Source organism: Prunus persica, chromosome G6 (genome assembly GCF_000346465.2).
Source record: "Prunus persica cultivar Lovell chromosome G6, Prunus_persica_NCBIv2, whole genome shotgun sequence".
In the NCBI taxonomy this organism is placed as follows: Eukaryota; Viridiplantae; Streptophyta; class Magnoliopsida; order Rosales; family Rosaceae; genus Prunus; species Prunus persica.
The window spans coordinates 13,570,248-13,583,377 of record NC_034014.1 but is presented as its reverse complement, the minus strand read 5'-3'; the positions used below and the strand labels follow the sequence as shown (position 1 = coordinate 13,583,377).

The following is a 13,130-nucleotide window of genomic DNA, read 5'->3' as shown; positions in this document are numbered from 1 at the left end:
GGTTAGAGAAGTTTAGGGCTTGTTTGGAGATGGAGAAGGTTGATACGAGAACTATGGTTCCTTTACATGTGTGCACAAGATGGAATTCAACTTACATGATGTTTGAGAGTGCTTTGAAGCTCCAAAAAGGTTTTGAGAGGATGGAGGAGGATGGCTCAAACTTTTTAGAGTACTTTGAGGAGTATGAAGCTCATGGTAAGGAAAAGAAGAAAAGAGTTGGGCCTCCAACTTCGTTGAATTGGGATAATACAAAGGTATTTGTCAAATTTTTGAAGAAGTTTTATGATGCTACTCTGAGGTTTAGTGCATCAAACATCGTGTCTTCTAATTCCCCCACTCCATGAGATATGTTCTTTTTTGGAGGAGATAGACACAATGATGAATGTTGATGATGTTGTTATGTGCAAAAATAGCAACAATGATGAAGAGAAAGTTTGATAAATATTGGGAAAATGTGAATAACATCAACAAGTTATTCTTTGTGACGGTTATTCTAGATCCTCGATATAAGATGGAATATGTGGAATTTTGCTTGAGTGACTTGGTGTCCGATGAAAATGGGGTTAATGACATTTCATTGGAGATCAAGACACTTTTACACAATTTGTATGATTATTATAGAAAGCAAAATCCAGCTGTTGCCCAAGTATTTCATGTAATGTAGAGAGTGAAGGATCATTGCATGTGAACAATGATGTTACTAAATCATCAAGGTTACAAAAGTTCTTAGTCAAGGAGAGATAAGGATGTTGTTGAGATAAGAAATAAGATTGATAAATACCTATTGGAACCTCCCGTGAATCTTACCAATGATGAGTTCAAATTGCTTGATTGATGGAAGGAGAATGCTACAAAATTTCCAATACTTTCCAATGTTGCAAAATATGTATTTGATGTCCAAGCATCAACTGTGGTTTCAGAATGTTCTTTTAGCACGGGAAAGAGAGTTGTAGATCCCTTTAGGAGTTCATTAACTCCAAAAACCGTAGAGGCATTGATTTGTTGTAGTGGTTGGTTAAGGGTGGAGGAGTTTAGCTACTACAAAGAACCCGCATTGTAGGAGTTAGATTTCTATCAAGCTTTGGAAAAAGTGGAAAAATATTTTCTTTCTTTTCTACATTAATCATAATTTGTAGTTTCTTTGTGTTATTAATTCATATGTTTGCTAACTGTTTTTTCTTTTTTTGTGTAGAAGTGCAAATTTGATTTGAATATGAAACAACTCATGGAATTGTATGTGTATATGTAATGGAAATTTATTTGTTTTTATTTGAATTTTCTTTTGAACTCTACAAATATGCAAATTGTGATTGAGATTACTCTCACAATTTGCTATGGACTGTAATAATAATTTCTGTATTTGGACATGTGTGGTGGATGATGATTTGCTATGGTTTTAAGGTTTTTTGAAGTATTTGAATGATGAAAACTTTAGATATGTAGAGTTGGAGAAACTGGAAAAACTATACAGGAACTGTCAAAACTTGAATTGTTGAAATCTGAACAAAAAACAGAATGGCCTGGAAAACTTTTAAAAAATTTTGAAAAAAAAAACTTCAATTGTTGCTTTTGTTGGGCCTCGGCAAATACCTGAACCAAACCAACCCGGCCCGCCTCATTCGGGTTTTGACCAAACTCGAAAATGGGCCTAAAAAAGAGGTCCACAGTTTAGCATTTGGGCCTGCCGACAAGGCCCGGTTTGGAGTGCTGTTTGGGCCCATAACCGACCCGACCCGTGTGCAGCCCTACGGTTAGGGTATTTAGTTTTTGGTGAGATTCTTTATTTATTACGCCTGAATAAATATTTGATATTAAAGAGGCAACATAGATTACGTCTCCAAGAAAAAAGGTTGGAGAGAGAAAATTCTTTTGTTTTATTTTTATGAGAGAAAATAAAATTAATGATTGTCTATTTAAAAAATTAAAACTACTTATTATATTAAATTTAATCTCAACCACTGAAAGAGAAGTAATCTAATGGCCCAAAAATTATGTCAAAACTTGTGTGAAAAACGTAGTGTCATGAATCCGTGGAAGCAAGAAACAGGGGAAATCAGACCAAATTAAAAACAAATCCAAATATTGATCCTCGACTGAAAATCGTACCAAACGCTTTTTCTCAAATTTGGACTTCCAAACTCATTTTCTCATGAGAGAGTTTTGTAATCATTATCTCACAAAATAAAATGTTATCGTGTGTAAATAATTGTAAGTATCTCCAATAAATAATTGTATGAATCAAATCGTATCGTCTGAATTCACACCAAAAAGAAGAACAAATTGTCTAATTCTAAAACAAAAATTAAAGCGCATAACAAAACTAAGCATATTCCATTATTCTACCAAGGATCCACGCTGTAATCACAGTCCCTAGACACAATGTTGGCGTCTGCTGTCAGTTTATTGACCGTTAAGTGACAGGCAACCTTTACGGTAATCGTCCACGTCTTAATGGGCCCCACTTTAATTCTAACGGGCGCTCTCAGGTCCAACTCTAACGGCACCTTCCCTTGCTTCTGTGCATCCACTAAGCCCTTCTGCACTGCGCTTGTCAGCTCGATCCCGGACCCAGTTAACGCCGTTCGAAACTCTGTTACGTTCTTTGACGGCTGGTAAAACGCTGGCAGAACGCCGTCACACAGTTTGATGTCGGAGTAAAAGAGCTTGACGGAGCTCTCTCTCTCGTAGTAGATCCCGATCTTCTTGTTAGGGTTCTGGGCCCGGACGGTGACGTGGATCTCAGGCGAGATGGCGGACGGCGGGGACGACGTCGTTGTGAGGTTGAAGCCTTTAAATGCGATGCTCTCAACGGAGTAGTTGGGGGCCTCGGGGCGGACGACGAGGTAGAAGATGCCGGCGGCGGCCGCGGAGAGGAAAACGATGGCGGCGAGGAGGCCAAGGAACCAGCAGCAGCAGCAGTGGCAGGAGCTCCGGCGAGTCTTCCGATGAGTGTAGCTCTGGTAGCGGCTGGCATTCTCCGGCGGCGGGACCCGGTAGACCTGATCTTTGGGGATCTGGATGACGTAGGTGCCCGGCGGAGGGACGGGCTTCTCGGAGTCTGGCGGTGAGGGCCTTGATAAGGACAACGGCGTCGTTTCGGTGTGAAAGGGCGAGTCGCGCGGGTGGACTCGGTCGGCCATTTGGGGCTGCAGTGAAATTGAAACGAACTACAGAGAGTGAGAGGTGGGCGGAGATTTTTGTCTGACAAATGAAGAAAGCAGGCCAGAGAGAGAGAGGAGAGAGAGTAAGATGAGCTTTGATGTATTTTTGGTTTTTATTTATACATACTGAAACCGCGTTCGAAAAGGGTATAAATGGAATTTTAGAAAAATAATTCGCTGATTGAAAAAATTTCGCACACGGACTATACAATAGGTCGGTAATTATGAATTTTTTTTATTTTTAAAGGAGGATAATTAAAAATCTTTACCGTAAATGCATTTCTAATTCCAAAACGAAGGGAATTAAATTTGATTGAGGGACCAACAAATTGCATGATCTGAAAATGGAATTTAAAAACAAAAAGGAATAAAAATTTGGGGAGGAGATTCTTTTGAAATACTTATTTATTTATTTATTATTTTAAAAATGCATAGGTTGTGACAGGAAAGCACTAGTGTCGTCTACACGTATAATTGAAAAGTGTTTTAAGATTTATAGTGTGGCGCACGTTATAGACAAAACAATTCAATAATTTCCAGATTTTTCGGTAATTTCTCTTTTCCCAAGTTTAATTGATGACATCTTTTGACAAATATGGGAGAAAGCCAAAAATTAATTGACAAATGAGGTATGCTAGAGATTAGAAAGTTGGCTTAGAGGTGGATGTGTTCTTTATTCTGTATCCGAGTTTGAATCTTCTTTTTCATTAGGGATGGTAACAAACAGGGTAGAGCCCGGGTATGGCAATATCATTTCCGACCCTATTCCGGCCCCCATCCCCGTTTAAACAGTTTCTAGGAATCCCCGTCCCCTCTTCCCATCTCTAGCCTTGTACTCACCCCCATTCATGTTTAAGTGGTTTCAAGGAATCCCCTTCCTCGTATCAAGCAGGGGCTATCTCTCATTCTCGACCTGAATCTCCTATTTTTTAAAAGAATTTTTATGTTTTCAAGACAATCTCCATTTTCGTGGTTTAAATTAGTTTAAAGTGAAATATCGTTTGTATAAAAACATAAAATAAAATAAAAATTAGAAAGTGAAAATCATAACATAGCCTGAGCTTATTTGTGGTTGGCTATTTCCTTCTTAAAGTAAACGTATGATTGCATAAGTTTGATTCAAGTGTTAATGAAGAACAAAGAAGAAGAAAAAAGAAATTGAGGAGGGAAAAGAAGTTAAGATGAATGGATGACAAAGGAAATTAGATGAAGAACAAAATGAGCAAGAAATATAAACATACTAGTACAAGTATAAAGGAAGGAGATTTACCTGATGAAGAAAGTTGAAAGCCGATAGCTGAATGAGAGAGAGAGGCAGAGCAAACCAAACTCTATAAGCAATTAGCTATATATAAGGTAGCTCTCAAGTCTTAGATTAGGTAGCTGCAATTGCTGATGAAGATGCCTCAGTCTTTACGGAGTATGCCAACTGAACGAGTCTCTGCTTTCTATGTGTATATATATAGAATTTCGAGTCTCTGTATTTAACATTGTGCGTTTAAACGGATTAAAAACAAATTAAAGAAAATTTAATTTAATAGTCTGACTGAGTAAGAAGGGTTTGGTTGGGTTGAGTTGGGTACAGTTCATTCCTTCTTCTTCATGTCAATTTATTTTAATTATTTATTGTTTAAGTAAACAAAATCCCATCTTAATAATAATTAGCTTTATCTATGCAAGAAACTGGAGAGAGAGAGAGAGAGAGAGAGAGAGAGAGAGAGAGAATGTGTCAACTTTCAAGGAAGTGTTCAAATAAATGTCTTTAGTCCTCAACTGATTCAGAGTGCGTGTGCAGGCGGGGCACGCAGGCTTGCATTGCAGCTGTGAAAGATATTATGGTATCAAAACATTTGGCTAAATGGAACAGTTGGCACACGCTTCCTTACCAACACACTCTTTCTTTCTTTCTTCCTTTCTTTCTGCGTGTTTGCAACCAGTACCACACACGCTTGTCTTTTAAGATTGCTATCTTTCCTACGATATATCCTACTTTCACATCTCCAATATAAAAATAATTTCAATGCAAAGGCATTTATATTCCATTCACATTTTTGGATGTAAAATTTATAATAGAAGCGTTAGTTTAAATTGTTTTAAATTAATATATTGTACATGTAGAGGAATTTAATTTTGGTATTTAATTTTGGTAGAAGGGGGCGGGCGTACTATTCTTGTTGTCAATTGATTTAGCCACATATGCAATAATGTGATTTTTGCTACAATGGGAAAATGTTAATGTGAAGATGTAATTTTAAATTTTCACGAATTAATTTGTTTTTGTGTTAGCTTTGATTTTTCTTTTTCTCAATAAATAGATTAAATTTTTTAAAATTCCTATAAGAGGATTTTGTCCCACACCGAACATTGGATCATTAAGTACAAACAATTAATATGAAACACTGGTTTCCTATCATGTGTTTGCACAAAATGCGAGATCTCGACAAGTTAAGATTTTACCTCACATTAACTGTTGGATAAAATAAAGTAGATTCAATATCATCTTTAAATTCTGGAAAAAAAAATTATATATATCATCTCTAAATTGCACAAAATTCAAAATCTTCCTATGTATCATCTACAATGAGCCAATGAAACTTGTTTGACTCCAATTCCAAAGATGAAATGATGGTGGACGTGAACGCATTGAGAGATAGCCAAGAAAAATAATCCAGACAAGGCCAGACATGGTGGTTTGTCGTCAAGGAGGTATGTACCAAGAGGACATTTGTGCCTTATGAAATATTGTTTTTGTGCCACTCCTACGTGGTTGTCAAAATAAAAGTATAAGTTAGTCCAAAAAATAATATAAGATATCCAGTAAATTAGTAAAATCATTGGATCCACTCTTGTATGGGAAAATTCCTAAACTTCTGTTCTTTGGGTGGTAAATGCAGCCACCCCTAATAATCGAGGTGGTGTTTATGTAAAATTTCCTTTAAAAATTTGTATAATTTAGCATTCCTGTGCTATGAAAATAAACTCAATGACGTCTCGTTTACCCGGCTGAGCAACTCAGACCCAATTGAATTGAGGCCCATAGACAAAGCCCAGAAGAAAAAGAAACAACAAAACAAAAACAAAAATTGAAATTAGGGACAGATACGATTAGAAACAGTGCAGTTTTCTCTCTCTAACAATAGTTGATCCGATGCAGTATGCAGCAGAGTCAAAGTGAGCAATTGGTAAGGCGATGAGAGTGTGCAGCGGATGGCGTCGTTTCCTCATCTTTCTCCCTCTTATTTTCATTCTTCCTCACTTCTTCTCCGGTGAGCCTTCTGTTCTCTTTCTACTTTCTTTTATTTATTTATTTTAATTTTTAATATCCCTTATTTGAGGCTAAACTCTGAAGAAACAACATTCAAATTCACAATTGAAGTTTAAATTTCAGTCAAGCAATTGCATTATAACTCTAATGTGGAAGATTTGCCCAAGAAGAAACAAGGCAACAAATCCAATCACTTGGTTCTTGGACCTGCTGCTGGTCAAGGCTTGAGAAATCGCCTCCAATGCCAAGGTTATTCAATTTCTTTATCAAAATAAATCAAATCAGATTCTTTTGTTCATATAATTTGATTAAATCGGATTTGGGTTTGTGTGGTTGGTTTTCTCATCTGGGCAGGCATCAAAGCTCTCAACCAAACCCATTCTTCAGCCTCTTCCCATGTGTCCAGTGGGGTTGATGACATTGCCTTTGTCACTGTCTTCACCATATACAACTCCACTGTTAATGGGCGCGCCGACGATCAATTGTCACACTTGGTAACCGTTGGGAATGCTTCTTATACTAAAGTGGAGAGGTCAATGGCCATCTTGAATGTCTTCATTAACTTCATTCAGGTAATCGTTAAATAGAACATAATGGATTAGTTGCTCAATGTCCATTGTTTTTCTAACACTAAACAAGTACCATTGTGATTTATCATGTCTTTGCTAATTTCTAACATATCTTGGGGTACATGTTTGAGGTTTTGTGAGCTCAATATTGATATAGTGAAATTGCAACTGATGGAATGCGGATTGTCTAACGTGGTTTAAACAGAGTGTGTAGAAAATTGCATTAATCTCCCATGGCAATTCCACAATAAGGAGTGTGTTCTGTTCCCCGTTTAAACCAAGGAATGACTGTAATTGAATGGTTCTATATTAGGATGTGCAGACTTTTTAGAATGGTAGGAAAAATTTGGGGTTTTTATTATCAGCAGACTTTGTAGTTTGGATTTCGTATGATACAGATACTTGGTTAGAAGGAAGTCAATATGCTAATTTGTAAACATTTTAGTATATGCTGTTGAAATTTTATTTATCATTTTGAAATCCCAAATTCATGTCTGTACATACTTGCAGGTATCAATGCCCCGGAGCAATGTAGTCATTCTAACTGACCCAGAATCTGATCTTTCAATGCACAGAAATGGGGTCACTGTACATCCAATTCAAGGTGAATATTCACGTGACCAGTTGATGCTTCAAAGAATCAGGTCATACATTGTAAGAGCAAATTATGTTAATAACAAGTAGAAAAATCTGTTGTTTATCAGTAGCTATGCTTCTCAGAAATTTTACATAGTTTATTTCATTAGTTAAGACCTCTCCTTTTTAAGGTAGGAGGGTGCTTTAACATGAAATTGTTCCCATGTGTAATAGTGCATTTATCAGTCATTAGAAAAATGCTTTATTATGATGTTTGTTTCGGATTTCTGTGATTCAGACCTTCCTAGAAACAAAGCTGGAGGAGCTTTCTCAGAAGCAGGGGCATAATCATCATTATATATTCACTGACTCGGATATAGCTGTGGTTGATGATCTAGGATACATTTTTCGTGAGTACCCGAATTTTCATCTGGCACTCACATTCCGAAACAACAAAGCTCAACCTCTGAATTCAGGATTTATAGCAGTGAGGGGTACTTCAGATGGCATTTTAAGGTGCATTCATCACATTACCTGGTTTTCTTTTTCATGTTAGCTCGGTTGGTTTGCAACAGAAGGGATATTTAACTGAAAGTTAATGGTTACTGTTTACCAGAAAACATAAATGCGGTGTTTCTTCTGGACCATTTTCCACATCTCACATACTGTATCGATGCAGGGCGAAGATTTTTCTACAAGAAGTACTAAAAGTTTATGGATCAAGGTACATGGGAGCTTCTAGAATGCTTGGGGATCAGCTAGCTCTTGCCTGGGTGGTGAAGTCACACCCATCTTTTGATGCAAAGAAATTTACCAAAGCCCTAGCTTTCATAGAGGATATTGGCGATGCTTCAGTGTTGTTTTTACCCTGTGCTTTATACAATTGGACACCACCAGAGGGCGCAGGTCAATTTCATGGCATGCCCTTGGATGTTAAGGTATGCTGCAACCGTCCAAAACACACCACCTATTGAATAGAAACAAATATGATACTCAATTGTGGTTATTTTTAAAATTCTTCTCAGTCCCTTCTATGATATATCCTGGATATAGGTTGTTCATTTCAAAGGATCAAGGAAACGCCTGATGCTCGAGTCTTGGAACTTCTACAATTCCTATTCTGACATTTCAGATATGTTGTGCCTGATACTAAAGAGTGGGAGAACAAAGTACGATTTCTGACCAAAGTGATTTGGTTTAGTGCATATAAGTTACGTACTACAAAGTTGATCGGGACCTGCTGATTTCATTTGAGGAGAGAAGGATACTATTTGATGATTTTGAAACTGGAGATGTAGAGTAACTAGTCTTCTAGTCACCTTGGACACATGAATTACATATTAAGGATTTGATTGGGGACCTTCCGATTTCATTCAAAGAAGTTAGGAAACTGTTTAAAGATACTGAAAATTGGAAATATAAGGTAACTAGTTTTCTGGTCGCCTTGGTCTCTTTTGGTTGCTCAAATGGTGTTTCTGTTTCAGGGGTACATCAAAGTTTGTTTTTGTGCCGAGTAAATGAGCAAACTCTTCTAAGGTGTTCTTCCATACTAGACACAGATTGGGTATTGCTGGATGGATTTAGTAGAGAATAATGATTGACTAGCTTCTATTTGTATCTTGTAAAACTGTTTTCTTTGAATTTTTTTCATTTTTGGTAATGGGGAGTAGGTAAGTTAGTATTGTAGAACTTTTGGGTTTACTGTAACAAGTAATTGTTTGATGCCACCGTCAGGGATTTTGTTGCTAAAGTGGTTAAAAGCAGTTATCCTTTGCACCCGAGGTTTTGTGTTTAAATCCCTCTTTTCCCAATATCACTTGTGTGAAGAAAAAAAAATTATTTGATGCGACCTGAATATTGCTTGTGTGAAAAAATTATTTAATGCGATGAAAACAAACGTGACATATTATGAGCTTACTTATAAAAAGTGTACAATGACACTAATGTGAGCTAAACTTTTAAATTTTTTTTTTAAAAAAAAAAAAGAAGTTGAATTACATTGTCCTTCCAACTATAATTTGACCGGTTTAGGTCGGTTGTTGATAAAAAAGGGTTGAAACCTCTGAAAACCAAACTGTAGTTTGGTTGAACGGATTAAGCTCAATTTGGTTTACTGTTTCTGGCTAATTAATCCGATCCAAACCAAATCGGACTAGTTTCTAAGTTTAAAAAGCATGTCTAATGATGGATTTCTGTTGTAATACTCGATTTTGTTGTAGTACATTCTCTTATTTTGATTTTGTTGTGAACATGTGAATTTTATGCACCACAACACAACATCCAAAAATAAATCAAATGGACATGAGCCCAACAATCTAGTGGAGTGTTTTGACGCGTGGAGGTGTATCGTAAGGCCTTCTCTAAGGCCATTTCTAACCCATGAGGCCAAACCCAAAATATAGCCAAAACTTCTCCCAACCTAAGAAAATAAAGGGGTCAAAATTTGGGAAAACCCAAATTTCGGGCCAAATAGCAATCCAGCTATTGCCTGAACCCAAAAAATTTCGGTGGAGCCCACCTACAACTGAAGCAACCCATGTGCAAGGAATTTAACGTGGGCTTCACCTGCTGTTGCGCTGCTACTTTATGGCAACTGTGTTGCACCATATGGCAAGATCCTGTGAAGTTGTTGTTGGAATCCATCGGCAACAATTCAATTCAATCCGTTTTTTTTTTTTTTGGTATTCTAAATGTAACTTAAATCAACGATTTAGATTAAATTTAAGCTATTTTAACGATATAAAAAAAAATTTAAAAAGATCCAACAGCTAAAATTTAAATCCACAGGTCAAAATAATATTTTAAATTAATCAAAATCATATCCAACCCCAAAACTCACTCCAAACGCTATAAATACCCTCTCATTTCTCAAATAATCTACTAAAAATATTTTATCTATTTCTCAATTTATTTTTCCTTTGTCAATCTCATCAATCTCATTTCATTCTTATTGAAGATGTCCACAAAATCTCAAAGATGTGTGAATTGGAGGCCCGAAGAAGATGAGGCATTGTGCAAAGGGTGGGTTTCTGTCAATGAAAATGGGGCTACTAGCACCAATCAAGCAAGTAACACATTTTGGAATCGTGTATATCAAAAGTTTCTAGAAAATGATCCGGGCATTAGTGGGCCCGAGCGAGGAACATATCAAGCCATTGCTTCTCGATTCAAGACTATCAACCAACAGTGTTCTCTTTAGAAGACATGCTTAACTAAGGCCAATACGAACCCACAAAGTGGCTCAAATCTACATGATGTGGTAAGTAACCATTCTTATTAAAGCTTTAAATTTATATTTGTAATTTTATTAAACTCCAAACTTAAATTTATTTTTTCATGCATAGGACATGTATGCGAAAACGATCTTTCTTAATGATAATAAGCCTCCAAATAGGCCTTTCAAATTGTACCATGCTTGGGAAATCTTAAAAGATTCCACAAAGTAGAATCATATAAATGGGCATCCCACACAACGTTCTTCTAGAGCTAGTGGAAGTATGGTGAATTTGGATAACGACGCAGACGATATCACCATGCCTAGTCCAAGGCCTGAGGGGCGAGATAACAAAAGGCTGCAAACAAAAACAACAAAAAGGGGGGGCGGGAGGGATGGTGGGGAGATGGCTGACCCTTCTCAACAAACAAGGGATAAGTACTTGGAATCATTGCTTGAGCAAGGTATTGTTTTCCAGGAGGATAGGAGACGAAAGCTCAACATATTGGACAAGTTTGTCCAAGATCAAGCTGATGCTTGTGCGTATCAGAAGCAACAAGATAAGGAAGCCCAAGAACAAAAAATAATGTCTATAGACATCTCCAAATTTACTCCAAGAAAGAAGAAGTATTGGGGGGATAAACAAGATGAAATTATGCAAGAACATGCACAGGGTCAGCAGTCTATCGTTAATCTTGAAGACAACTCAGGAGACTATTATTCAAGCCCCCACGATGGTGGTTATTAGTTTATTCCTATTGGGTTTCATGTATGGTAAATTTCAAGTATTGTGTGTTTTCTTTTAGAATTATATTATGTGTTTTCTTTTGGAATAAAATTATATTTGTGAAATTTCAATTTTTTTAGGTCAAATTGTTCAAAAAATTAAATTATGAAGTCATTTAAAAAGATTGAATGACGAAAAGTTATCCATAAAAATTAAAAAAAAAATAGACTGAAACCATTCTTAAATAATTTAATAAAGTTGTGGACTTAAAATTTGAGTCTGGAGGGTTGGTAGAAAAAACAATTTGAGTCCGGGCAAAACCCAAATAGTTACTTTTTGAAGGGGAAAAATATGGGTTTAGCCCCAAATGGGTTGGAGAAGGCCTAACTAATTTGGTCATAAACTCAAATTTCTCCCCTCCAAAAAGTAACTATTTGGGTTTTACCCGGACTCAACCCGTTTTCTCCCCCAACCCTTCAAACTCAAATTTTAAGTATGCAACTTTATTAAATTGTTTAAGAATGGTTTCAGTCTAATTTTTTTTTTTCATGGATAACTTTTCTTCATTTAATCTTTTTTAAATAACTCATAATTTAATTTTTTTTGAACAATTTGACCTAAAAAAATTGAAATTCCATAAATATAATTTTATTTGAGAAATAGGTTGGTATTGATAGAGTTTGGAGTGAGTTTTGGGGTTGGATATGATTTAGATTAACTTAAAATATTATTTTAACCGTTGGATTTCAATTTCAGCCGTTGGATTCTTCTTTTATCGTTAAAATAGCTTGAATTTAATATGGATCGTTGACTGGGTTACTATTAGAATTATAATAAAAAATTATGCGACACCTAGGACGACACTTTCTGCAACACCAACAGCTCGGGTCCCATTATTTGCTCCTTGCACATGGGTTGTGCATCATGGCTTTGTGGGCTCCACCAAAAAAAATCCAATCAAGTCAATAATTGGACTGGTTTTTGGCCCCAAATTTGGATTTTTTCAAAATTTAACACATTACTTTTTAAGGTTGGGAGAGGAATTGGGCTAAAATTTAAGATTTTTTGGGTTTAGCCTTCTAAGTTGGAGATGGCCTAAGTGATGTAAGAAGCTACGCCATTTCAATAATGTCGCATTAAAAAGTAAGGTGTTATATATTAAAAAGAATGCCAAAAGTCACTTTTGGTCCCTATAGTTTGGCACTTCAACCACTTTTGACCCTGTAGTTTTAATTTCGTCGCTTTTGACCATGTAGTTTCATATTTGTAGCAATTCAAGGACATGATAAAATTTCCTTCAATTTCTTTAACAAAGTAACCACGTGCCCCTTACGTGGAGGGACAATTTTGTCACGTAAAGGGCAATTTTGTCAGTTAGCCCCACGTAAAAGCTCATCTCTACCTCTTCCCTAGGCGCGAGAAATTGGCCATTTTAAAGCAGATTAGGATTAGTGCTCCTAAAAATTTAATGAAATTCGTCTAGGCTTTCGATTGAGTGCAACAAGAGGGTGCGAAAAGACTTGTAGAACTTCAATCGGTTGTTATTTCCGTAAAGAAGCAACGACGATAGTGAAGAAGAGAGGTGAAATCGATGGAGGCTTCAATAATCTAGGTGAAC

At 36.5% G+C, this 13,130-nt stretch overlaps 2 protein-coding genes across 2 annotated transcripts; one reads left to right on the top strand and one right to left on the bottom strand.

The window, feature by feature from the left end:
- Nucleotides 2,125-4,428, bottom strand: LOC18774813 (NDR1/HIN1-like protein 13). The gene has a single exon (XM_020566715.1). It carries the CDS (start codon nucleotides 3,138-3,140, stop codon nucleotides 2,340-2,342), a length of 801 nt encoding a protein of 266 aa, XP_020422304.1. The 5' UTR covers nucleotides 3,141-4,428; the 3' UTR covers nucleotides 2,125-2,339.
- Nucleotides 6,248-9,367, top strand: LOC18773356. Its single transcript, XM_007207862.2, has 7 exons — nucleotides 6,248-6,427; nucleotides 6,550-6,675; nucleotides 6,781-6,998; nucleotides 7,506-7,649; nucleotides 7,870-8,087; nucleotides 8,251-8,509; nucleotides 8,625-9,367. Exons 1-7 carry the CDS (start codon nucleotides 6,352-6,354, stop codon nucleotides 8,751-8,753), a joined length of 1,170 nt encoding a protein of 389 aa, XP_007207924.1. The 5' UTR covers nucleotides 6,248-6,351; the 3' UTR covers nucleotides 8,754-9,367.

Coding starts and splice junctions, on each gene's coding strand:
- LOC18774813 (XM_020566715.1), bottom strand. CDS start 3,140: ATGGCCGACCGAGTCCACCCGCGCGACTCGCCCTTTCACACCGAAACG.
- LOC18773356 (XM_007207862.2), top strand. CDS start 6,352: ATGAGAGTGTGCAGCGGATGGCGTCGTTTCCTCATCTTTCTCCCTCTT. Junction 6,428..6,549: donor TCTTCCTCACTTCTTCTCCG/GTGAGCCTTCTG, acceptor TTTAAATTTCAG/TCAAGCAATTGCATTATAAC. Junction 8,510..8,624: donor GCATGCCCTTGGATGTTAAG/GTATGCTGCAAC, acceptor TCCTGGATATAG/GTTGTTCATTTCAAAGGATC.